General features: G+C 45.3%; 1 protein-coding gene across 1 annotated transcript in view; it reads left to right on the forward strand.

Moving 5' to 3' along the window:
• The window catches only part of LOC134435209 (serine/threonine-protein kinase/endoribonuclease IRE1-like), a 48,598-nt gene that overhangs the window by 8,480 nt on the left and 12,996 nt on the right, over positions 1 to 27,122 (forward strand). Inside the window, exons 3-15 of the mRNA XM_063184078.1 lie at positions 4,737 to 4,770; positions 7,475 to 7,547; positions 8,550 to 8,622; positions 11,504 to 11,626; positions 12,657 to 12,758; positions 14,043 to 14,307; positions 16,617 to 16,695; positions 20,482 to 20,650; positions 22,829 to 22,944; positions 23,294 to 23,494; positions 24,413 to 24,605; positions 25,989 to 26,102; positions 26,588 to 26,678. Of these exons, the coding sequence (XP_063040148.1) occupies positions 4,737 to 4,770; positions 7,475 to 7,547; positions 8,550 to 8,622; positions 11,504 to 11,626; positions 12,657 to 12,758; positions 14,043 to 14,307; positions 16,617 to 16,695; positions 20,482 to 20,650; positions 22,829 to 22,944; positions 23,294 to 23,494; positions 24,413 to 24,605; positions 25,989 to 26,102; positions 26,588 to 26,678 (1,633 nt within the window). The remainder of the gene's footprint in view (positions 1 to 4,736; positions 4,771 to 7,474; positions 7,548 to 8,549; positions 8,623 to 11,503; positions 11,627 to 12,656; positions 12,759 to 14,042; positions 14,308 to 16,616; positions 16,696 to 20,481; positions 20,651 to 22,828; positions 22,945 to 23,293; positions 23,495 to 24,412; positions 24,606 to 25,988; positions 26,103 to 26,587; positions 26,679 to 27,122) is intronic.

Here is a 27,122-nt window from a genome sequence, read left to right on the forward strand (position 1 = left end):
AGGCTCGGTTACGCGCTTATCGTGGATGCTCCCCACAGGCCAGGCCCAGCACTGCGCTGTCTTTGTAGGCCATAATACCCCCCTGTTACACAAGACAACCAACCTACCCACACACCCATCTCAGCCACCCACCCCATCCCACCCATCCAGCACCTTTGTGGAGACGCCTAACCAGGGTTGTTTGACAGTTTTGGCTGGGTCCGGGACAAAGCCATCCAAAAGCCACTCCCTACTCGGTACAAACCTTCTGATGTGGAACCTATTTTGGGTCCTCCTTCTCCCTTGGCCCGGGACAACTGACCCATCTCCCCCCAACCCCACATGGCGGCTTCCCCATGCCAAACCATGGGAACCTGCATCTATAGCCCATTGCCTATTGTCACCATGAGAAAGTGTTTTGTCATTAAGACATATAGCCCTTTGATACCCTATCTACTCTCCTCTTGTGTCCGAACGAGGGTCCTGTCATTCTCTACCTGGTGTCCATTACGTTCAGTAAATTTCACTGCTTGACTTGCGTAATGGAGTCAGTTCTGTGCATCCACTCTGCCTATTGTCATTTTGAGGGAAGTGGCTGTCATAAAGACATATTGTACTTTCATACCTTACCAAGGATCTTTTGCATGCAAGAATTTCAATGCATGTTGTTACATAATGTGTTTAGTTTCGTATGGGAGTGAAATATGCTCACTGGTCTACAGGGGGTTGTTTGTTTCTCCTCCCTCATCCGTTTACATATTCTCCGTCTCAATTGCTTGCAGCATTTCATCTTGACAGAAGTGCGATATTGTGTGCTGGGATTTTATGATGCGACATTATTACAATCTTAGATCATGAACACAATATTTTGCCGTGCGTGTGTGTGAGCGTGTGTGTGTGTGAGCGTGTGTGTGTGTGAGCGTGTGTGTGTGTGAGCGTGTGTGTGTGTGAGCGTGTGTGTGTGAGCGTGTGTGTGTGAGCGTGTGTGTGTGAGCGTGTGTGTGTGAGCGTGTGTGTGAACGTGTGTGTGTGTGAACGTGTGTGTGTGTGAACGTGTGTGTGTGTGAACGTGTGTGTGTGTGAGCGTGTGTGTGTGAGCGTGTGTGTGTGTGAGCGTGTGTGTGTGTGAGCGTGTGTGTGTGTGAGCGTGTGTGTGTGTGTGTGTGAGCGTGTGTGTGTGTGAGCGTGTGTGTGTGTGAGCGTGTGTGTGTGTGAGCGCGTGTGCGTGTGAGCGTGTGTGTGAGCGCGCGTGTGTGAGCGTGTGTGTGTGTGTGTGTGTGAGCGCGTGTGTGTGAGCGCGTGTGTGTGCGCGCGTGTGTGTGCGCGCGTGTGTGCGCGCGTGTGTGCGCGCGCGTGTGCGCGCGTGTGTGTGCGCGCTGTGTGCGTGTGTGAGCGTGTGTGTGTGAGCGTGTGTGTGAGAGCGTGAGCGCGTGAGCGTGTGGAAACAATAACATCAAACAAGACTCAACAGAACTCTATATTTTGACCTGATAGAGTTGGTGTGAGCGTGTGTGTGAGAGCGTGAGCGTGTGGCAACAATAACATCAAACAAGACTCAACAGAACTCTATATTTTGACCTGATAGAGTTGGTGTGTGTGTGAGCGTGTGTGTGTGAGCGTGTGTGTGAGAGCGTGTGTGTGAGAGCGTGATCGTGTGTGTGTGTGAGCGTGTGGCAACAATAACATCAAACAAGACTCAACAGAACTCTATATTTTGACCTGATAGAGTTGGTGTGGATGTGTGTGTGTGCGTGTGTATGTGTGCATGTGCATGTACGCACGTGTGTATGTGTGTGTGTGTGTGTGTAACCACAATAGCATCAGACAGAGTCAACACCTAAGTGGAGCATGTGCTCTGCTTATCCAGCATGTTAGGAGTGGCTAAGATACGTTATCATGTACTACATATCTGCTGCTCAGAGAGAGCGTAACTTTTGGCCTGTGTCAGCAATATTTTTGTCAAGGTACAGTACAGTTTACATGTTTCTGTGATAACTGGTTGCTCTCTTTAGCATTTTTGAGACATGGTGTTAAGATTTATCAGGGTCATGTCAGAGCTAAGTGTACCCTTTTTCAAGCGTGTGCGTGCCGTGTATATGCACGCACACACACACACCCTCACCCTCACCAATGACCTTTGTGGGGCCCTCCCATTGACTTCTATTCATATTAAGCCTGACAATAGCTGAAGAATGCTTAACTGTGCCCACACCAAAACAATCCCTTACCTTTACCTGTTAGATACGATTTTTTTACACTTTTACTTTTACCAGTAACCACAAAACTACCAAGAAAAACAAAAGGTGGGCCCCACAAAGTACCGTTTTCTCCATGCTACTACCTTAGTTGGGACATCTAGCACCCCACGATGGTTGTTAGGTGTACACACACAAACACACACACACACACACACACTCACACGCTTCCCATAGCTAGTATGTGACTGCTTTTTGTTTGTCATTCAATCTTTCTCTCTCTCTCTCTCTCTCTCTCTCTCTCTCTCTCTCTCTCTCTCTCTCTCTCTCTCTCTCTCTCTCTCTCTCTCTCTCTCTCTCTCTCTCTCTCTCTCTCTCTCTCTGTCTCTCTCTCTCTCTCTCTTCCTCCACCCCCCATATTAGCAATCATTTACTAGTCCACGAGCAATGGGGGAGCAAATGGGCTTGCAACCAGGCCAAACAGCAGTAGCTAAGAGTAGCACTTATCCACAGCACCCCCGCCCTCCCCCAGCCAACACACACTCACACACACTGCCCCTCACTATTTCTACGTCACCCATTATGTTTGCCACTAAAAGAGCGGCGTGACTGCTAATGCCCACTGCCCTAAATGCATAATGCACCCTAATGTGCCTTTTCCACTCACGCCACAGCACTCTGCTCCATTCTGTGGCAGGCCGTCTCTTTCCACCATGCATATTTACTACCTACTGCCATGGCAACCTGCCTGCCTGCCTTCGCTGACCTGTGTGTGTGTGAGTGTGAGTGTGAGTGTGAGTGTGAGTGTGAGTGTGAGTGTGAGTGTGAGTGTGTGTGTGAGTGTGAGTGTGTGTGTGTGTGTGTGTGTGTGTGTGTGTGTGTGTGTGTTCTGGTCTTGTCACTCTTCTTGTCAACAGAAAGCTGTCCACTACTATAGTAGATGGATGGCTTTCTTATTGAGTCACCACCAGTGAAAGTCCTCTGGTGTTTACACAGCTAAGCTCTGTAAACACACACGCATACACCTGAAGCTGAGTACCTGTTGCCTGGCTAGCTAGCTAGCTAGCTTCCCTTCCCTATATGTAGCATGTAAACCTACTGTTTCTGCCTTTAGATCAGTGTTTCTTGAACTTGTTTTGGGAGGACCCACATTTTAATAAACCTTTGCAACCCAAGTCAATAAGACGTTATTTGTGCATCACAATAATGAAGTTGTGTTAGTTGACCATTTTTGAACATTAAGGAGGACATGTACTGTATAGTATTGTTGATTTACTAATTATCTGAAATCACTTGAATAGTTAGTATAACTTAATTTTTTAACAATAATAAACGATAAGACCATTCAAACAACTTTAAGTGGCAGCTATATTGAGGGTAGAGGCAAACAGTTGAGATGACGATGAACTAGGGAAACATGTGAGGTGACCCAAAACAATCTTTTGCCACCCACATGTGGGTACCAACCCCATCTTTGGATAACAATTCGATAGATCAGTGATCGTGGGCAAGCAAAGGTATTCCAAATGGCCTTTAAAATCTTTTTTTTTTTTTAATCAAAGTATTTGTGGGTATGTGTTGCTGCTGACAAGTTATTTGAATGGCATTGTTCATCGGGTCAGAGTTGGACCGTGAACATTCGGAATTTTGCATTTCACATTTCAAGTGGGCTCCAAGTTGGGAAAGGTTGGGAACCCCTGGGATAGATAACCTGTTGTAATGGTGGCTTGAGCTGAGCATGTGTATACCTTGCCTGGCCTGACTGCGTTATCAGCAGGAGATGTTTGTGTAGTATTAAGGTTGTTATCTGCAGTGCTGGTTAAGGTGCATGTGTGAACCACTGCAGCATTTTCCTGTTTTCACCTCCGGCTGTTTCTTTTTCATTTTTTTTCATACATCACCTCCTCCATGTGTAATGTCCTCTATTTTGAAGAGTTGTTATTGATCGTAAATCCTCTCAGGCCAAAACAAATATTAGCAGAGGTGGAGTACTGCGGTTGAAGTTGCAACCACAAATTGTGTGTGTGTGCGCGTGCGTGTGTGCGTGCCCCTTGAAATGGGCACAGTGCCAAGTTGGAGCCTGTCCACAAAGTACAAAGGGAACAAAATGATTTTTTTGTGATGCCACTTTCAGGAAACCTGTTTTGGTGTGTGATCCTTTGGAATTTAGTGGGGCGACTTCCTTGTAACTACACTGCACTGTGACCTGTTGATTTGCAGCAGAACGTGAAAAGAGTGGGAACGAGTGATCTGATTGACGGCGGTTGCCAGATTTGACTGATTTCCAGCCTAATAAACGCCTGGACAAAACCACCTGGATGCACTAAATCCTGCCCAATTCGAAATAAATTCCTTTGATTTGTATGGCCATTCATCTAAAGAAAACGCTGCCCAATGCTATTTTTTACCTGAAGCTGGTCATCCAGCTTGACTTGCCAATCTGGCAACCCTGTTGTCTGACAGTGAGGGATGGCTGAACGGCATTATGGTGTTTTGCATGTATTGTACTATGAGGTGTGTATGAGATTGCTAACCGTACGCCTGTCTGTCATTCTTCTGCAGATCCTGTTCTACAAGTCCCTACGCATGTGGCCGAGTAAGTATGTGTGTGTGTGTGTGTGTGTGTGTGTGTGTGTGTGTGTGTGTGTGTGTGTGTGTGTGTGTGTGTGTGTGTGTGTGTCTGTGTGTGTGTGTGTCTGTGTCTGTGTCTGTGTCTGTGTCTGTGTCTGTGTCTGTGTCTGTCTGTCTGTCTGTCTGTCTGTCTGTCTGTCTGTCTGTCTGTCTGTCTGTTTGTCTCTGCATATGTGTGTAGGTGTGAGATTGTGAAACACGCTGAACTGGAAATTGACAAGTTGCTGATCGTGCATCCCTTTTCCTGTTCAAACCATTGCAGGGGATTTTTTGTTTTACTATCCTCCTATGCTGTAGTTTTATATGAAAAACAAAAAGCCCTGTTGCAATACCTGCAAGTCCATGCATAAACGTACTCCCATGGTTATACGAGGTGTATGCACATGCATGGAAAGGTTTCATCACTCAAACTGCCATTTGGCTATCTTCGATCACTCTGAGATAAGAGATTGCACAGTTTCCATGTGAACTGAAGGAGCCCACAGCAGAAGCCCTTACTGTTTGTGTACACCAGGAGCAAGTAGCCAAGGCTGTTGAAGTTTTGCCATGAATTTGCTGTATTCGATCTTGGCATGACATTGACATGCTTGATTAAGCTAATCGCATGACAGCTCTGGCTCAGTGTGGGACTTTCAATGATATGAACATTCCAATTGATTTTCACCGAACCGTATTATGGCTTATTACCATAATATTAGATGACTTTTAATCACTGAAATTCGCTCTTGTTGCAGAGGTCGCTTCACTCCCAGCGAATTCGCTTTGGTCGCTTTATTCGCCAACCCTCCATAGGGATAATGACTTTGGTCACTTTTGGTGCGCACACAGACTTATTCGCGAACTGTGTTTCAGTGCGTAACCAATATGCCATACGGACTGAAACTTGGTGTCTGAAGTGCACAAGTGCGCCATCTGAGACACAGCTTAAGTCTGTTGATGATTTGTTGATGATGGTCTCCTTGGCGATGGTTCATTCATAGGATGTCACAGTGGTGTTGTAGTAGGTGGCATCTGCCCCTTACCGCATGCACATAGGAACCAGCCACCTGTGGTCTATCTCGGTGGTTACCATTAGGAACTGTGTTAAGCTAGTAAACTATTGTGTCTCTGTTGAAGGATCTACTTTCACTGCGTAAAGGCCTATATTCATTATGTTTCCTGCTGTCTTTGGATGGGTTTTGGGATGCACCAACTCCATTATGAGGGGAGCACAAACAAATAGTGTAGCACGGCTCATGTCAGGGTGGCCTTGGCTGGAATCTACTGGTATATAGGGGTACCGTGTCAGGGTAAAGTTTGGGAACCCCCGGTCTAGCTCCATTAACTCTAAGCATTGAATTCAATCACAGCAAACGGCTGTCTCAAAAGTCAAAAGGTCATGTTGTGTTGAGGTATCACAGAGTGGCTGTCGTGAATCATCTTCTGTCAAATTACAGATTGGAAGCTGAAACGAAATGTCCTACTCCACAATACTTACAAACAGCTCCTAACGGCTGTCAAAGCAAATTCATGAGTTCCTTTCAACCTGTTACAAGTTGATGCATTAGGTGAAACAATCTGGACACATTTTAGGTTGGGCAAAAACACTGTCATCCCTGCTATTATATACTGGTGTGGATTAAGCTATGGGATATAATTAATGTTATGGTCTGCATGCTGAAGCAGCTGCTTGAAGGGTGTTAGTTACCACACTAGTCATTTGGTTCAGCCAAAAGTACAGTATTGCCTTATCACACTATACGTAGCTATGAAAATAAAGTTGAATGCCCCGGCCCGCACACTTGCTCCCGTTTTGCTTTTCTATTCTTTCTTTTCCCAAATGAAGAGCGATCAGCTAAGAAAAGTTCATCAGACTACTACTACTACTACCAATCTGATGAAGAGCGAGTAGCTCGAAAATGTTCACATTGGAAAAGAAAGATTTAAAAAGGCAAACTGGGAGCTCAACTTTTTTGTATTTTGAAATGCCACATTCGTATTCTGTTTTCTCTCAACCACAACAAGCGCAAGTCTAGTGGCAGCAGTATATCAAAGTACACACAACTGGGGGAAATGGTGGTTTACCTCCACATCATACAACATGGTGAATCCCATACCGTCAGTAACCTGATTTGGCAGTTACACCACAGCTCTGTGTGGTTGCTTCTCTCTCTCTCTCTCCCTCTCTCTCTCTCTCTCTCTCTCTCTCTCTCTCTCTCTCTCTCTCTCTCTCTCTCTCTCTCTCTCTCTCTCTCTCTCTCTCTCTGTCTCTGTCTCTCTCTCTCTCTCTCTCTCTCTCTCTCTCTCTCCCCCACATGGTCTGCCTAGTGTGGTGTTGTCATGCACAGGCCGCCATTTAACACCAGTTAGCCTGAAGAGACTGGAAACCATTGTGCCCGAGAACAGCACTTGTGGTTGAAATGTCAGTCATTCGCTTACCAGCGTCCGTCCTTCACCTGGCATACAGACGTGCATATGGTTTGCAGGGTTTTATGCACTCTGCTGCCTTTCTGATGGCAATTACGTAGGTATTTGGCCAATAACAATTGTTTTCAAAGAGCATGAAGCATGATGCAAGCTAACATCCATCTGTGTGTGTTTGGTTGTCTTGTTTTCAGTCCAGTCCAGGTTATTTATGTTTTTATTATTTATTTAGCTAGTGCTTTAATTGATGTACTTTTCTGTTGCAGGCCAGCCTTTCTACCAGACCCTAATGATGGCAGCCTGTATTCTTTAGGAGGGAAGAACAACGAGGGACTAACGGTGAGAAGAAACACACACACACACACACACACACACACACACACACACACACACACACACACACACACACACACACACACACACACACACACACACACACACACACACACACACACACTACCTCTATCCCCTTCCCCTTTTTTGTGCAGCCACTTCCCCCTTCGCTGGAAGTGCGCGGCCCTTACTTGATATGTATTTATAATCCTGAGCTTGTTTCACCAGTCAGCCCCTGTCCTGGTGTCGGGGCAGCCCCGTAGCATCCAGTGTTTTTCCCTGCTCTAGAGGGGGAAGTAAATGAGTCAGTATTGTGGTGATTCTTTGCCCATGCTTGTGTAAAAAGACGTACTAGGGCTCAGTTGGGACTCGACACACAGTGAATCACACGAGCAAGTTAAAATAAAGTTTGTTTGTGTCATAGAGACTTGATTGAAATATTGCGAAAGGTGAGCTGCTGTGTTACAAGGAGAGACTTGTATGCTGAGAGTTGGACAGCGTGCTAGAGAGATGGCTTAGATGGCAGGTTTCTGGTTTCATACTGTACTGAACTGAACAAATGACACTGATGATACTGCAGTATCGTGCTTTGATGTACCACACTTGTACTGTAGTGTAGCTTTTGTTGTGTCTTACAAATGCTCCTTAGCCATTGAGGGCACATACTCTCTAGCTTTGTTATTAATTTGGGATCACAGACAGGGCCTGGTTTAGCCTTCATCAGCAGCAGAAGTGCCTTGCGTAAGGCATCTAACCCCACATTGCTCTCAGGACTGTACACTGTGCCCAAATAACTCTCCAAGTCTCCATGGATACGAGCATCAGCCATAATGTATTGTTCTCATGCTGTAGTTTGTGTCTCTGCAAACTACAACTGTATAATGCTTTCAACTGCGTCTTGTGTGAACCATCCTATTCAAATAGAGGTTGTGTTTTATGATGTGAGTATTTTAGCATTGTTTGACTTAGTTTTTTTTAAACCGCCTTTTGTGTCCTTCCGCTGTGCAGAAGCTGCCATTCACCATTCCTGAGTTGGTCCAGGCCTCTCCCTGCCGCAGTACCGATGGCATCCTCTACACCGGTAAGACCGTTTGTTGCAAGTCAGAGGCGTACTCAGTCCCTTTAGAGAAATAGATTTTTCTAGGAACAGCTGTTCTGATGGGTGCTCTTTTAGAAGGTGAACTGAATGTTGTCCAAAGTTAGTAGAGAAGAATAAAATGTGTGTTTCTTCTCAACCAACTTTGGAGTGGTGAGAGCTGCTTCCCTCTCTCACACGGCCACACCGGCTCGATTAGATGCTGCCCTCGCCCATTTCTACGCCTCTGTCTTTGCCTTTGCCTGTGTGACTCTGCCACTCCCTTTCCTTCATCAAACAATGCAGTGTAATCAAGATAAAGCGTCCTAATTGTTTTCTCACTTTGTGGCTTTGAGTTCTTTTGTCAACGGCTCTCTTTTTGAGAGCACAGTGGCTTAACATGGACTCCTCCTTCTTCCTCGCCATGCAACCTGTGCTCTACTCTCCTCTCCTCTGCTATCCTTCTGCTCTTGTGTGCCCTTTCTCTCCTCTCCTCTCCTCTCCTCTCCTCTCCTCTCCTCTCTGCTCTCCTGTCTTTGTGTGCCCTCCTTTTCCTCACATGCGTCTCTCCCATCCCTCTTACCCTATCTGTTTTTTTAATGTTTATGTATATCCAGAAAATGCAGTGTTTTGAAACATTGTCACTGTGGTGCCTCTATGTTGAGATGAAAACCATCATCAAAATGTGTGGAAACAACACCCAAGTGGATAAAAAAACTAAGAACATGTAAACATAGCTTACATCAATTGCTAATTTTAATGCACAGAAGTTTTCAACCAGCTTGTTGAGTACCTCACTTGATGCCAGTGATGAAAAGCATGTCATTTCAGATCCTGACGGTCAGTCATTCTGATAAAGCTCTGGCATTGTTGGTTTTTATGATTTGAAAACATGGCTACCGTCCAATGAGTGAACAGCACAGGTACAACCAGATGATTTTGCTATGACTGTGCTATTGGATTGCAGCCTCTGAATTCAATCCACTTTGCCCTTGTTGTGTCTGCTGTACTCTTTGTGTGCTTTTGTGCTAATCCTCCATGCTCCCCATGGCACTCTTATTAGGACAGAAACAGTTAACTGATTTGTAATACTTCCTCTGGGTTGACGCCTGTTTGCAGAGCTTCAGTGGGCAGGTGGGGGGTAGGGTTGCCAAACAAGGCAGTCTGGTGGGTGGGCGTCGAAATGGACGGCGTGGGCATTTAGTAATTCCTCTTCTGCTCACACTTTACCACAATATCCCGTCTGTCTCAACCACTCCCCTTAGCCAAACAGGGAGAAGGAGAAGGAGGAGAGAGGGGTGGAGGGAGGAAGAGAGCCTTAGCGGTTTGCTAATCAGTGTCCACCCTGCGTGTGGTACAGGGCTTGACACTGGTACCTGCCAACCGGCCAAATGCTGGTAAAACTTGGCTGTGGCTAGTAACAATTACAGTGCCACTAGCCAATGTGGCAGGTACCTTATTCAATGACATATCAGAATAGCATTTATTCTGCGTTGTACGCCTTGTGTATCAATTGTTTCTATCTAAGTTCAAGAAAAAACACTAGCTACATGGCAGGCAAGCGAAAAAGTTAGTGTCAAGCCCTGGTGTGGTAGCGTCTGAGGAGAGGATAAAAGCCTGTGTCCTGTTCGTTCACTCTGGCTGATGGAGTGGTCTGTCGTTAGAAGCTATCTGAACAGAAGCTTTAGGCCGGCCGCACATTGGCTCCGACAGCACTGCGGTGCACTTTGCTTCCGACATAATTCGGACCCCCAAACCAAATTTCACACAAACATAGCATTGATAGTCAATGGGCGGCGCCGACAAAATAGAACTTGTCTCTAATTGCTATCCGACATCAGCGAATGTCCGCGGACATCGGCACCAGTGTGCGGGGTTCTATTGAAAACAATGAAATCAAACTTTTGCCCAGCAGTGCTCAGCACTTTGTCGGAGCCGGTGTGCGGAAGCCCTTACTTTGGCTGCTCTGCTTTTCACTGCATTGTTCACTGATCTCTAGAAACGGATGATGCCTAGCCTGGGAAATCCCATGCTGCTTTGCACAATCATTCCGAATCGATCTGGAAGACAGCATGGATTCTATCCCTCAGCGAGGGTACCAGATTTGAGTTTCAATCAGAGAGTGGGAAAGGCAATAACTGCAGTTTGTTTGAATAGATACAACTGACACGATTGGTTATGGACTGTATATGCCAAATGGCACAATCGTAATGTCCAAGAAACGTCTATGGGCAATCGTAAACCACACCTTTCCTACGAGACATTGCATAGGTAGCCTCCAGACCATTTCACTTGTTGCGAGATCGTTTGGTGTTAACCAGGCAAGGTGATGTCCTCACATCTCAATCCACAATCAGATGGCAAAAGAAGAGAAATCTAGGAAACTCATCAGAATATCAGAATAAAATATAAATACAATATAATGGGATGAATGATATTGCCAATGTACAGATGTGCCATGAGCACTATACGCACACATTCAATGACCCTGAAAGAGTCTCACTTTTCTGTTCAAACTTTACCATAAGCAATGATGAAAAGGTAATCAGAAAAATGACTTAAGACATAGCTCGAGGCGTTATTAACGTCTCGTCATTGACCCTGCAGTGCCGTGGGTGGTTTTCCGGCCGACACAATGGAAAGCGTCAATTGTTTATCAGTGCATCAATTCAGAGTGTTTTGTGGTGTTCCACATTGCTGTGTAGGTGGTTTTGATGGAAGTGGTCAAAATGGTGTGTCTCATTTGTGTGTGTGTGTGTGTGTGTGTGTGTGTGTGTGTGTGTGTGTGTGTGTGTGTGTGTGTGTGTGTGTGTGTGTGTGTGTGTGTGTGTCGTGTGTGTCGTGTGTGTCGTGTGTGTCGTGTGTGACGTGTGTGGCGTGTGTGCAGGTAAGAAGCAGGACGTGTGGTACGTGGTAGACTTGTTGACGGGAGAGAAACAGCAGACCCTGACATCGGCGTTTGCTGACATGTTGTGTCCGTCCTCCTCCCTGCTCTTCCTCGGACGCACCGGTAAATATCAGATGCCACGAGAGAAACGCAGTGTTTTAGCGCTCTTGGTACGCACATGAAGGCAGGGATAATCAGTTTTAGAAAAGTATCACTTTACTCTTCAATTAACAATATAAGTGAGGCACCTAATCCCAGGGACTGTAATTAATACCCTATACTAAAAACAACTGTAGTTGCTTTGGATAAAAGTGTCTGCTAAGTGCAATATAATGTAAAGTAATGTATTGGTAACACTTCCAAATAAGGGGCCATAATTAACAGTAAAGTAGCTACAACCTAATACTTAAGTAAGGGTTAAAGGGGTATGCCACTATTTTGGGGCTTAATACAGTTAAAATCGTTGGCTGGGGTTTATAAAGGTGGTAAAGTGTCTTATTTTTCATGTGAAGCGTTGTCTTGCTTTAAGACAAGTTAAAAGAGGGAGTATGTCGCTAAGCTAGTGAAAGTCAATGCATCCATGTAGCATTGCTACACGGATCCATTGACTTTCACTAGCTTAGCGACATGATCTCTCTTTTAACTTGTCTTAAAACAAGACAACGGCTTACATGAAAAATAAGACACTTTACCACCTTTATAAACCCCAGCCAACGATTTTAACTGTATTAAGCCCCAAAATAGTGGCATACTCCTTTAATAATCATTACTTAATGCCACATTAGACACATATTAATTGTTATTAATGCATATGTTGAACATCAGTAAGCAGTTACTTAACTATTAGATAACTATTACCTTGTGTTACAAGTTAATAGCATATTATTATTTAACTAAGAGATAAGTAAGGTCACAGTTAATAGTTAAGTAGCTATCAGGTCATACTTAACTAAGGACCAAAATTATGTATTTTAGTAATGTATTTTATGTAGATAGTCTCATAGACATGATGGTCTCAAGTAACTGTACAGGATAACACGCTAAGAAAACAATAGAATCACTAATAACAAATCCCCTCTTTTTAAATGTTCTCGTTTCAGTTTCATGTTGAGTGTTTCTGCTGTGTTGAGTGCATTTCTGTGTCTGCCTACAGAGTACACCATCACTATGTACGACACCAAGAGCCGTGAGCTGCGATGGAACGCCACCTACTCCGACTACGCCTCCACCCTGCCAGACGACGACACCAAACACAGTACGAGCCTCCGCTTCCCTCTCCTTTCTCTCCATCCTTTGCATTCTCTTTCTCCTCCTCTTCATCCATCCCTCTCTGTGTCTCTTCTTATCCTCTTCTTCTTCCTCGTCCTCTTTTATCTCAATCCTGCTCCTTCCGTGTCCGTTAATGGACTCTTGGGGCAAAAACTGTCCAAAATTTACTCATTCCAAGTAGGATGAGCACAGTACTTTGCTTCACAGCTAATGTTTATCATTTCACAACCCAAAGCTATTTACTCAGCATGACACATACAGTACTGAGTTGTGTACACAAAGGGCCTTCACACAAGCAGCCTGACCGTTATAGACATAAGATCCTAAGCTAACAAATTTGGACATTTCAGTAGAACTTTACTGGCAGAGACGCTGGCCACGGTTACTCAACTGCAGTGTGTACTGTATGTCACAGAAGTGAGTGCACCCCTCACTTTTTTGCAGATTTGTAATTATATCTTTTCATAAGACAACTTAAAAGAAATTTCACTTAGACACAATGATTAGTTACCAGTTAACAACACATAGAACCGCTTAAATGTGTTGTTCACTCACCAAAAATCTAAACACAGCCATTGATGTTTTACATTTAGCCACAAAAGTGAGTACACCTCAGGTTAATATCCCGTAGAGAATGTCTGAGAAGGGGTCGTGTTTATGTTGTTAACAGGTCACTATCAAACCATTGTGTCGAATGTTGTTCTATGAAAAGATAATCTTACAAATCTGCAAAAATGTGAGGGGTATACTCACTTCTGTGACATACTGCATGTGTTTGAACTGACAAACTGGAATGCTAGAGTGCTAAAGAAACGAGTGATGGTCAGTGAATGGACCAAATTGTATCAGGTTTCTCACACACTTTTGATCAATTTCTTATCTATATGTTTAGTTTAACTGCATTGTGGGGACTGGTCAAGTCCAATTTCAACCTTTTGTGCTAACCCTTGTTGCATAGATTCTTGACAATACAGTATACTGACTTTGATCTCTCCCACTGGACTCACCAGTTCACGCTTCTCCTCGCTGTCATACCATCCATACCATCCATTTTTTCCTTTTTTTTTCTTGTCCCCTAGAAACGTTGCACCTGCTGTCAAACAGTGACAGTCTGCTGTTGCAGTGGACTGTATTTTAGGGGAATTGTTCCACCTGTGCATTTATTACAGGGCAAAACGGTTCACAAATACAGGCAACTAGTTCACGGTTCTCCCCGCTGTCACAACCATCCAATCCATTTTTTTTAATTCATTTTTTTCTTGTCCCCTAGAAATGGCGCACCTGGTGTCGAACAGCGACGGGCTGGTGGTGACGGTGGACATCGAGACGGGCGACGTGCGCTGGGTGCAGAACTACGAGTCACCCGTGGTGGCGGTGTACATCTGGCAACGCGAGGGCCTGCGCAAGGTGTCCCACACCAGCATGGCCAAGGACACCCTGCGCTACCTGACCTTCATGCAGGGCGAGGTGGGCCGCATCACGCGCTGGCGCTACCCCTTCCCCGTCGAGAAGAAGAAACCCAAGGACAAGCTCATGTAAGCAGAGGGGGCGTCTTTCTTTCTTTCTTTCTTTCTTTCTTTCCGGGTCCATCTCTCTTGCTCTCTCTTTTATTCACTCACTGTGAGTAAATCTCTCTGTGTGTGTGTGTGTGTGTGTGTGTGTGTGTGTGTGTGTGTGTGTGTGTGTGTGTGTGTGTGTGTGTGTGTGTGTGTGTGTGTCTCTCTCTCTCTCTCTCTCTCTCTCTCTCTCCTTCTCTCTCTCTCTCTCTCTCTCTCTCTCTCTCTCTCTCTCTCTCTCTCTCTCTCTCTCTCTCTCTCTCTCTCTCTCTCTCTCGCATGACACTCACTTGCAGTGTCTCAGCAACTTCCCCTGTAGCAGAAATGCATATGGTTAGATTTACTGTAGTTCCTATGGCAGTAACGTTTGTGTTGATGAGCTAATTTTGGTGGGTTGTACTGCAGCTACAGCTATTTCTGCATTTTTGTTTGTTTGTTTTTTAATCAATGTGCATCCCCCTACCTCATTCGGCCATACATATCCTAAGTCATTGTGTTCAGACATCAGAGTTTTTGCCACGGTGTAATATACTTCAACATGGGGTGTATTCCTTTTAATGATAGCTACATAACCATTTTTTTTTCTTCAGGGAGCCATGATAAGTATGCGTTGAGCCTTTTTTAATGTTAAAGCCTGAGCAGTGGATTGGCCTGAGGGAATCAGGAACTCAGCAGGACTTTAAGGGATGAGTAATCTGAAAGGATTTACAGCCGTTGGAAGAGAGAGCAAGCATCCCTCAGGTGTTGCAAGGGGAACGTGATGCGCCAGTAATTTTATATGATCTCGCAAAGACATGTCTGCCTTTAATATCAAAGTATTTTCTAAGTTCTTCTTCTTATATAAATCATATTCAAATATACCGCATGCTGGCCCAGGGGCATTGCAAAAGGAAGTTGTGCATATATTTAAAGATATTACAGATTTTTTTGTGAAGAAAACACGGTCCAGTTTATCATGCCTTTCACAACGATCCTCATTTCTCATATTGTTTATGATCTCTCTCGCATGCTATCCCTGTCGTCTCTCTCTCTCTCTCTCTCTCTCTCTCTCTCTCTCTCTCTCTCTCTCTCTCTCTCTCTCTCTCTCTCTCTCTCTCTCTCTCTCTTTCTCTCTCTCTCTCTCTCTCTGTCTCTCTCTCTCCCTCCCCCTCCATCGCCATCTCTCTCCTTGTGTGAGGAGTTGCTTCAGCTGGTGAGGGACTCCGGCTTTGGTAGAGTGTGAAAGTTGCGTCTGTTACCTTTGCTTGTGATTTCACATGCCCTTGCACAATCTGCCCAATGGCTCAGCCAACAGCTAGCGGCCTTCAGACAGAAGCATGCGATAGCCCAGGCAGCATTCTTCAGGGACTCATTCAGCCTTATGAATATTATTTATTTTCATAGTAATTATTTTTTATCCAAATTAACTCAAAAGTGATTACTAAACTGAAGTTCTTAAGTTACTTTGCTTCTGTCCTGTGGGTGAAATGATCGGTCTTAAAGGGACACTGTGTGAGATTTTTAGTTGTTTATTTCCAGAATTCATGCTGCCCATTCACTAATGTTACCTTTTTCATGAATACTTACCACCACCATCAAATTTTAAGTATTCATTATGACTGGAAAAATTGCACTTTTCATACATGAAAAGGGGGATCTTCTCCATGGTCCGCCATTTTGAATTTCCAGAAATAGCCATTTTTAGCTGCAAAAATGACTGTACTTGGACCATACTACCATTACTTAGTAAACTTTCATGTAAAGATCAAATTTGGCAATAAGCAGCCCAGTTTCAATGAGCAGCTTAGTTGCAGTACCTTTTTTGACCATTTAATGCACAGTGTCCCTTTAAAATGTAATATGACAATAGACTGGAATTATCCCCTTCATGGAGTTTTATTCGGTTAAAATTGCACAATTTGAGTATTTCTTCCCATCCTCCCCAATGTTCACTCTTTATTCGATAAAAGGAGTGTAATGCATTCTTCAAGAATGTGTCTAAACTCTCTGTTGTCTGCTGCCTGGTGTCATTTCATGCCAGCTCGAGATGTATTCACTTGTCTTATTTTCTGTCCTCAGCATGTTGCCAGTACCATTCAATGCTGAAATAATGCCAGTGTTAGCCCACGTGCTGCGGCATTGACTGTGTGTGTGTGTGTGTGTGTGTGTGTGTGTGTGTGTGTGTGTGTGTGTGTGTGTGTGTGTGTGTGTGTGTGTGTGTGTGTGTGTGTGTGTGTGTGTGTGTGTGGTGTGTGTGTGTGTGTGTGTGTGTGTGTGTGTGTGTGTGTGTGTGTTTGTCTTTTGTTCAGGGACACTCTGTATGTGGGCCGCACCTCTACAAGCCTGTACGCCTCTCCTTCCCTCGTGCACGACGGAGTCACTGTGATGGTGAGTATTATTTAAATGTGTGTGTGTGTGTGTGTGTGTGTGTGTGTGTCTGTGCGCATGCACACGCGGTGTGTTTGTAAATGTATGAGAGATTCCGAGAGACCTTTGTGGTTTGGGGCATGATGACCTGTGAAACAGCACTGCAGGCTGCAACAGGTTGTGGCGATTATTTTTTTATTTATTTATTTGAACTTCGTAATCTGCGCAGATGAGCACATGCACTACCGATACATCCCTGTTGCCAGATGGGCACATGCAGTACCGTTATGCCCCTGTTGCCAGGTGAGCTCCTAAGGGCACCCTGACCCACAGATGCACCACAGAAACCCCTCATGTCCACCGCTCTCTGGCACTCGAGCTGGATACACGTACACACACACACACACACACACACACACACACACACACACACACACACACACACACACGCACGCACACTTTTCAAATGGGGACACCACTGCTTCCTTCTCTGGTCAGGTTAGGATCACCCTGACAATCAGATTTGTCATTGATGGCCAGCCACATGTGTCCATCTTTTTAACATCCTGACTGAGCACACACGTGCAGACAAGCCGAGGGAAAGCTTTTCTACTGCAGCAGCTGCAAGCAGGTGTAATTTGCCCTCTCCTTTTTGCTTTTGTATTGTTTTCTTCCAGAACAATACGCCTTTACTTTTTTCTTTATTCCGGGGGCTCTTGGCATGTTCTTGTGGCTTTGTGGGAACTGTCAGCCAGCGAGAGGCTTAAGTAAACACACCTCCTCGCCGCTCCTGAGTCCTGCCTGCTGCTGCCGCTGCACGTGCCCAGTTGACTGCTCTGCTCAGCCAGGTCAAACCTGATAGGAGAGGCCCCACACCTCCGCAACGGTTAACGCTCGCTCCTCACGTTGGGAAACTCTCCTCCTCACCCAGACCAGTGTGACAGGAAATGAGAGAGAAACTGTTATTGAACACTGCAGAGTGAGAATTAGCCAGGCAGATGCCAGAGACGCAAGAGTGTAGCCTTACTTACAGTAAGCCTGTATCCAACGGGTAAGTCCCGACTCTTCTTCACAGAATTCCAGGAGAGTCACAACTTCAAATGAATGCCGTTTGGCAAACTTTTTACCACACACGACAATCATTACACACGTTAACCAATATTAAAATTTTGTCACTGCGTCACAAATTCGCTGTTACTCATCCGATAGCAGGGCTCTAGAGCAGTGTTTCTCAACAGGGGTGCCGGGGCACCCTGGGGTGCCGCGGGAAACGTGGCTGAGAAATAAATTATGTAATGTGATTCATATTTGTCTAAATTGATAAGTTAATGCTAGTCAGTGGAATCTTTCATCTGCCATTCATGCACAATAAAGTAAATATAGGTCGGCCCAGTCAGCTGCAACTTTGAATGTAGGTCGTGTGACGTCTCCTAATGTGTTACTTTTCGAAGCTTTTGTGGTATCGAATGCAATGCCATGTTACGGCTTGTTGTTTTGGGGTGCCTTGAAATTTTTCATGAATTGAAAGGGTGCCTCGCCTAAATAAAGATTGAGATAGCTGCAAGAACATTTAGCGAGACATGAGTTTTCAAATGCAGTTAATTAGAACTAGCCCACGGAATGTTTTGCAAGTGCAACTAATTGGCATTTAAATTGCAGAGGGGGGAATGCTTTACAACTAATGGCACAGGCAAGGTTTTAAACAGTTTCGGGAACACCACTGTCATTTCTGTTACACACAATGCGTGAGGTGTCACAGAATGTTTATCGGGCTCTTGTGTGCACGTAAATATATAAAAAAGCACAATCCCTTTCATGGCAGAGAGATGTTTACAGCATGTTTACAGCATTTGGTGCTATTGCGAGAGATGGAAAAGAGAGGCGACTGGAGGGAAGTCTATAAGCGCCTGCCACTCACTCAGTCGTGGCGGTCATGTGCCCAAGACACAATCGACTCCCAACCTAACTTTGAGAAGAGATTAATGGCGGTACTTTCTTCATCGCCCAATAAGAGTCTCATCTTATCACAGCATGTTAACGCCGGTAACGGCCCACCACTGTATAATATAATATAATACGAATTGTTTCCGTGGTTCTGTTAACATCTATTGGCCCAGTGCTGTTTCTTGTGCTGCGATGAGCATTGCTTAGGGGAAGTTGGAAGGAGGTGGTGTTATATGGGTGGAGTGTAGGTGTGAAGAGATGCACATGTGTTGTTAATAATACTCTGCTGCAGCACAGCTAGGCATTCACTTTCACTAAGCCACAAACCTGTATACTCAAATGTGAAACACTGGAAGTATTTAATTCATAATTTATTTTACCTATTTACTTTCTATTGTTACATGGTGTGTAATATTTACTGTATGTCTTTTTCTTTTGTGCTTTTACATAACCTGTACTGTGCGGTACCTTAGCTTACTGGGTTTCTCAGCACTGTAGTTTGTCTTTCCTTGTATGTCGCATTTGGTGTGTGATTGGTGTAGCATGTTAAGGAATTTATTTTTTCACAAGACACTTTCCACTTTCTCTTTAGTTTTACAGTCATGCAGTCAGCGTGTGGTCTTATCAGTAGGGGTAGCGTAGTGTAACAGTATCCATAGTGCACTGCACTATGTACTAGGGGTGGGTGATATGGCAAAAATGTTGTATCACGATTTTTTAACATGAAATCACGATTTCGATTTTTTATCACGATCTTCCATCCAAAAAAAAAAACAACAAAAAATAACTTTCATATACTTGCAATTTCTAATTTGCAGTCAATAAAATGTTAACACACTGATGATACTCTCATAAAGTGTACAATTGGAATATAATAATGTAAAGAATAAAGTGAAGACAACAACACAAGTGAGAAAGCGTCACTCTGATACTGATAATAAACATCCTCACTGCAAGACGATCTATACGATTTCTCCACTTTGGCAGATTCGAGACGATATTTTACTCAATATCACGATTCACGATATAATATCGTCATATCGCCCACCCCTACTATGTACTATGGCACTGTACACTGTACGTTTATCGATGCCCTCTAGACCTAAGGCATCTTTCATTCAGTTTCTAGCAAATAGGATTTTCTACATTGGTTAGGTAGATATATTTTCACACATTTTAGGATATGTTTGTCTTTTTTTATGGCTTTATTCATTTTTAGGACAGGACAGTGAGAGAGTGTGACAGAGAGAGGGGGGGGGGGGGTGCTTATTGCCAAAGTTCTTTTGGCTGGAATCGAACCCGGTTCGCCAGAATAATGGTACGGCGTCTTCGCTTATTGAGCCTCTCTTCTTAATGCAACCAGAGAGGGTTGAAGCAGAGGTCAGCCATCTAAGACCCAACTTCCTCATAGTTTTGTATCTGCCATGGGAATGAAGCAGCGTTTTATTTCTGAAAGGCAGTAGTTCAAAACATACTGGTTTATACACAGTATTTGTTTTATTTGTCTATGATGCCTACATGTTTCAGCCTACAAGGCCTTCAGTAAGCATACCGTATGTATTGTAGTGTCATTAATATCCTGTGTTCTGTGGTTTAAGCCCTGAACTTGCACTGTGTGTTGCACAAAGTGTTATTTAAATGCTGTCTGTGTGTGTGCGCTTGTGTGTGCATCTGTGAGTCTGTGAATCTGCCAATGGCTAAATGAATGTAAATGTGTGCTTTATGTTCAACATCTTGTGCAATAATGTGTGTCATGTCTTTTGTATCATGGATTTATGTACGCTACTAGACATATTCATTTCCTCCAGGATTAATAATTGTTACTGCACTCTACTCTATTCTACTCTATTCTACTCCACTCAGCCGCGTGGCAGTACCTTCCCCATGCTGGAGGGTCCTGGGGGGATTCCGAGGCGCGTGCCGAAGGATTTACCGGACTGTGTCATCACCAGCCCCAACGTCCACCCCGGCACAGCCCTGGAGAAACGCAACCGCAACATCAACTACATGTGGGACCACCCTCTCATTATAGGTAACACACCTATGCAGTGCAGACACACACACACACACACACACACACACACACACACACACACACACACACACACACACACACACACACACACACACACACACACACACACACACACACCTGCAGGAACGCAACCACAACATCAACTACACGTGGAATCACCCTCTCCTTGTAAGTAACAGACATATTTGGTAGGTACAACATGCACACACGCACAGATAGTCCTGGAGGAACGTGCACACATCACCAAACACCTGTAGAGCCACACACCCTCTATCAATCAATAATCAATTAAAAGTATGAATCAAAAGTGACATGGCACATTAACCTACTACTCAGGAGCGTCTTTTTTAAGCATGGTAGTTGCCGCTATGAGACGGGACTAGCTCTTGCAGTGCAACTTGCCTCCACTAGTGCACACGTGTGTAGTGTACTTGGAACAAGGTTACTGATAAGACGCGCACATGCTGACACAGACAAACGCCCCCTCACACCCACCTCTCTGCCTGACTGCCTGCCTGCCTGCCTGCCTGCCTGTCTGCAGGGTTGCCAGATGTGCCTGATCATTTCCAGCCCAAAAATTGTCAAAAACCGCCTGGAGACACTTAACCCCGCCGATTTGAACCAAATTGGATTGATTTCTATTGCCATAAATCTACCGAACGACCTGCTCAATGCCAGTTTTTGACCGTTTTTTTAGCCACGGACAGCCTCCCTAAGCAGCCCAATTGGGGAGGAAACAGCCCAAACTGGCAACACTGCCTGCCTGTCTGCCTCTATGCACGCACAAACACACATCCAGATCCTCGCTGTAAGATGATCCGGCGAAAAACACTCTCCAGGATATCAGGGTTATGTTTAAGCACCTGTCGCTTCTCACTCCCGTTCTCACACACACATACACACACACGTGCTAACATGCTGGTGACTGTATGAGTGCCCATCTGTTGTCGTTCACACATGTATTGTAGCGACACCTTGTTTGAGTGCAACAGCACGTACACAATGTTTAAGAGCCACATGTTCAAGGCATGACCAGTTCCTCAGCATGTAGTTTAGCTCGACACTGGCATCTTGTGGTCAACTCCAGGCACTGCACTTTTTCCTGCTCCTGTGATATCAGTTGCATCAGTCGAATTTCAATTGATTGAATACGTCAAAGTGGCAGTCAAATAGGAGGTATGTCATCCTAAGCTGTATGACTACCTTGAACTGTCTTGGACTTCTTGGGACATTTTCAGTGTCTTAATCAATCTGTAATGGCAGCTGTGAGGTACTACATGTCACAGTTGTGTAGGAGGCAACTTCCATCTAGTGGTCGCAGTGAGGCATTGCACATGTCCCCCGTCGTGTTGAAAACCACCAAAGACAGATCAGTGTTGTTGCAGTAACTGTGGCCTTTACTTGAGATTGCATTCGATTTCAACAGAATCGCTCCACAGAATTTGAGACTTTGATTGGTGCACTGTGGAGTGATTTTGCAATTGGCAGAATGGCTGTTCACACCCTCCAATATTTGCTTGTCTGTCCACTGTGGAACTGCCTAGGAAGCAACAGAGCACATGGATTATAATTTATAATCCTGCACAGATCACGAAGCATAACAATGTATATTGAATGCACCGGAAGAGTACGACACCAACCTGGCAATTCTAGGATGAAACCATAGTCGCTAACTTTGTTGGCTACTTTGTTGTTTGCAATGCAATTTCCCATTGACAACCACCCAAGTTGCGAACTGGCTAACAACTATGCTTTTGAGAGAAACCCCAGTTTCAGTTTTCTCCTGCAGAGGAGAGGTAGGCTCATCTGGCAAAGCGCTGAAGCTCCTGAAGTCCACCATCTCACACTCTCCCTCCCCCGCCCCCGCCCCCTCCCTCTCCTCCTCTTCCTCCTCTTCATCCTCCTCATCCTCCTCCTCCCCCGCCCCCTCCCTCTACTCCTCCTCCTCCTCCTCCCCCCCGCCTCCTCCTCCTCCTCCTCCTCCTCCTCTTCCTTCCATCCTCCTCTTCTCCCTCCTCCCCCTCCTCCTCCCTCTCCCCCTCCGCCACCTCCTCCCTCTCCTCCTCCTCCTCCCTCTTTCTCCTCCTCCATCTTCCTCCTCCTCCTCTCTCCTCCTCTTCCTCCTCCTCCTCCTCCTCCTCCTCCATCTCCTCCTCCTCCTCCCTCCATCCCCAGGTCATCATGAGATGCCGCCAGAGGCCCAGAGCTCTCTGCTGGAAGGCTTCCCAGAGAGTGTACCCCGCCCGCCACACAACGTCATCCCCCCCACCACCGACAAGCCCCGCGAAGAGGTAACAGACCCCCCCCCCCCCCCCCCCCCCCCCCCCCCCCCCCCCCCCCCCCCCCCCCCCCCCCCCCCCCCCCCAAATAAATATTATAGTTTCAGTATAAATCAACAAATGGGCTTGTAACTTCCCATTAGCCTTTGTGCTAACTCGTACCATCTTTCTTTCTTCCTTTCTTCCTTTCTTCTCTATCTGTCTGTCTTTCTTTCTTTCTGTCTTTCTTTCTGTCTTTCTTTCTGTCTTTCTTTCTTTCTTTCTTTCTTTCTTTCTTTCTTTCTTTCTTTCTTTCTTTCTTTCTTTCTTTCTTTCTTTCTTTCTTTCTTTTTTTCTGTCTGTCCTTCATTTCTTCCTTCAGAAGATGAATGACAGTGGTATGGAGCAGCCTACCCCATCCCCGGCCCCGGCCCCGGTGACCGACATCCAGGAGAAGCGTGCGGGGCGTGGGGAGAGGGCTCCAGAGAAGCCGGTGGACTCCATGCTCAAGGACATGGCCACCATCATCTTCAGCACCTTCCTGCTGGCCGGCTGGGTTGCCTTCCTCATCATATATCCCAAGGTAGACATAATATGCAGAACACACGCACACACACACGCACGCACGCACGCACGCACACACACACACACACACACACACACACACACACACACACACACACACACACACACACACACACACACACACACACACCTCATAATACCCCAAAGTAGACATGGACAGACCACACACACACACACACACACACACACACACACACACACACACACACACACACACACCTCATAATACCCCAAAGTAGACATGGATAGACCACACACACACACACGCACACACACACACGCACACCCACACACACACACACACACACACACACACACACACACACACACACACACACACACCTCATAATACCCCAAAGTAGACATGGACAGACCACACACACACACACACACACACACACACACACACACACACACACACACACACACACGCACACCCGCACCTTGCTCATCATATCCAGTACCCTAAGGTACTGATTTGAAAACTCTTCCCTTCCTGATCATACACCCCAATGCACATACACATTCTGACCAAGTACAGACACTCCCCCAGGCTCCTCTCATACAGTACATGCAGGTTCCCTCAAATGCCTGTACACATGCTGTACTGTACATACTCCACACACACATGCATGCATATAGATATGATGCCACAAATGTTGACCATTTTTGTGGACGAGTAGACCATGCAGTGGTTCAATAAAGGGATTTTTACAAGTCAAAGTCTCTCTCACTTAGGCACATACACATACAGACCCCAGCTAACACCCATTCTCTTGTCCTGTGTGTGTGTGTGTGTGTGTGTGTGTGTGTGTGTGTGTGCGCGTGTGTGTGTGCGCGTGTGTGCGTGCGTGCGTGCGTGTGCGTGCTTAACCTGTGTGTGTGTCTGTCTGTCTGTCTGTGTGTGTGTCTGCAGAGCATGCAGAGGCAGCAGCAGCTGCAGCACCAGCAGTTCCAGCAGCAGATGGAGCAGAAGCTGGAGCTCCTCCAGAAGCAGACCACCCTGCTGTTCCAGCCCCCCGCAGACCTGCCCCCCGACGAGGCCGCCGAGTACCTGCTGCTGCGCGGGGCCGTGGGCGGCGGAGGAGGAGGATTAGGAGCAGGATTAGGTCATTTACCTCATTTTACTAGATTCTTTCGGTAGCACTTTATTTTAGGGATACATCTATTAGCACTAATACATACAATGTTAATGCCTGCATAAGTACCTTGTAAGGCATGTACTAAGCAAACGCTAAGGCCTACAGTACTAGATCCTTACTAAGGTTAAATTGGAAATGAATCCCTTATTGTGCATGAACAAGAGATTTGCGATTACATGCCTAACAAATGTTTGATTTTGCTTTGTACATGCCTTACAAGTTACTTATACAGGAACATTGTATGTATTAGTGCTAATAGATGGATCCCTAAAATAAAGTGTTACCATTCTTTCTTTATTCTTTATCGCAGATCCAGAGTGATCCATATTACATAAAAACATGGCAACACAGTAAAAAAAATGAAAACAAAACAGCAAAATAAGAGAGAGATTGCAGAGCTCTCATTCCTCCTGCTCCGCAGAGGCAGGGGGCACCCTGGTGGGGGAGGAGGGGATGGAGGATAAGGTCATTTACCTCATTTTACTATATTAAGGCTTTCCAACTTTTTCCAACTTGGGGCTCACTTGAAATTTTCACAAATACACCTCTGACCCAATTAACAATACAACTCAAATGAATAGCAAACAGCAACATGCGCACAAAATATTATTTTGAATTTTAGAAAATGATTTCAAGGCCCACTTGAAAATACCTTCAGGGCCCACAGTTTGAGATTTACTGTACCGGTACTATATATTTATCAGTCTCACAATTACCTCCATTTCATTGTATATTTATCAATCCACCATAATTTTGTTTCCCTTGTCACTTAATGTTACCCTTGTCACTTCAGACAAGAGAGCTTGTCTTTCAATAGGATGCTCTACTTTCGGCATTGTCTCAATGTTCAGTGTGGAATGCGTGCATGTTGTGTCTGTTCTAAGTGTTCTGAATGTTTTGTGTGAGTGGAGTAGCCTGGTTCCTACCAGACCTCTGTGTGTGTGTGCTCTGGAGCCCCCTGGTGGCACTCCAAACACACACATCGGTCTGGGAGCATGTGGCAGGATTCAATTTCTGGACTCAAAAATAATGCCGAGCATTTATCACTTCAATATCACTGGCAGCTCACATTGAGGAGTCACAGGACATATTATAGACTGTATTGACGTTTTAGAGATCAACAGAAAATGGTTTTGAAAGAATTTGTTGATATTGAAGCAATAAATGCTGCGATGATTTTTTTGACTGTAGAAATGGAATCCTGCTACATGCTCCCAGACCTAGTAGTGGAGCTCACAAAGCTGTGCGGAACTACAGGTCGGACAAGAGCCAGGCAATGAGTGGAGACCACTGGTCTGCCAATCAAATGTACCTGTGGTTACTAATGAAAGTAATCTAATCTAATCGTAGGTGGTTCAGAGAGCTCGGACCACAGCAGTCCCGCTGGCACGCCCCGAGCCTCCAACCACTCCAACCTGTCCGTGTCCGAGCTGGGCAGCTCAGCCAATGAGCACGAGGAGAACGGTGAGTGACAGTTGAGTGTGCGAGTGCCAGTCAAGGGGATGGAGGATTTGGGCGACGTCTATCGGTCAAAGCAGAAGATTCAAAAGTAGCGTCTCGTTTTCAATTTTCAATCCCTAAATATTTTATCTGAATTGTCTTAAGATCAGAGGGGTTGCAGGTTCAAATCCCTCCATTATCTCTCCCTACACCTCCATCCATGGCTGAAGGGCCCTTGATCAAGGCACCTAACCCCACATTGCTCCAGGGACTGTAACCTATACATGTCAATAACTGTAAGTCGCTTTGCGTAATGTAATGCAATGTAATATAGTGTAGTACAATAAATATAGCTACAATAGAGTGATGACTCTTCAAAGTGATCTCTATAATGTAAACAAGATGATAGCCTTGGTGGGGAAAGTGTGTCCTATGTAGAATAAAGACTGCACTGCCACGGTGTTGGTACGGTGTCTCACATTCTTCACATTCTGCTTTTGTTTGTTCAGAGGACGAGTCTGCTACTGTCAGAGTTGGCAACATCACGTTCAACCCCAGGAATGTGCTGGGTCACGGCGCGGAGGGAACCATCGTGTACAGGTAAACAAGTCGTTTGTATGGAAGGAAAGGGGGGATAAATCACCTGCTCACTGGTCTTCTGGTCCACTGGTCTGACGCAACAGTGAAACGCGAACTTCAAGCTACGAAGACCAGTGTGCAGTGATTCATCCCCCCTTTCCTTGGATAACTTTGACTGCACATCACCAGCACCTGGTCACTGGTTGTGCACAGGGACTCTGCTTTGAGTCAGTTGTATGGGTTTTTGGAGGGCTGATTGAGCTGGAGCCTATACTACAAAGCTGGTTCAGGAGTAAACCAGATTAAGTTGAGAGGTAAACAGCATGGAGTCCTCATTTTCTTAACTTAACCTGTTTTACTCCTGAACCAGCTTCTTAGTACAGGTCCCTGCTTGGGTTCGCTTCCCTACCCAGGTGCTTATTGCCCTCATGTTGTCGGTGTAACAGCAACATGTAACCGTGACTG

The sequence above is a fragment of the Engraulis encrasicolus genome, chromosome 2, assembly GCF_034702125.1.
Source record: "Engraulis encrasicolus isolate BLACKSEA-1 chromosome 2, IST_EnEncr_1.0, whole genome shotgun sequence".
In the NCBI taxonomy this organism is placed as follows: domain Eukaryota; kingdom Metazoa; phylum Chordata; class Actinopteri; order Clupeiformes; family Engraulidae; genus Engraulis; species Engraulis encrasicolus.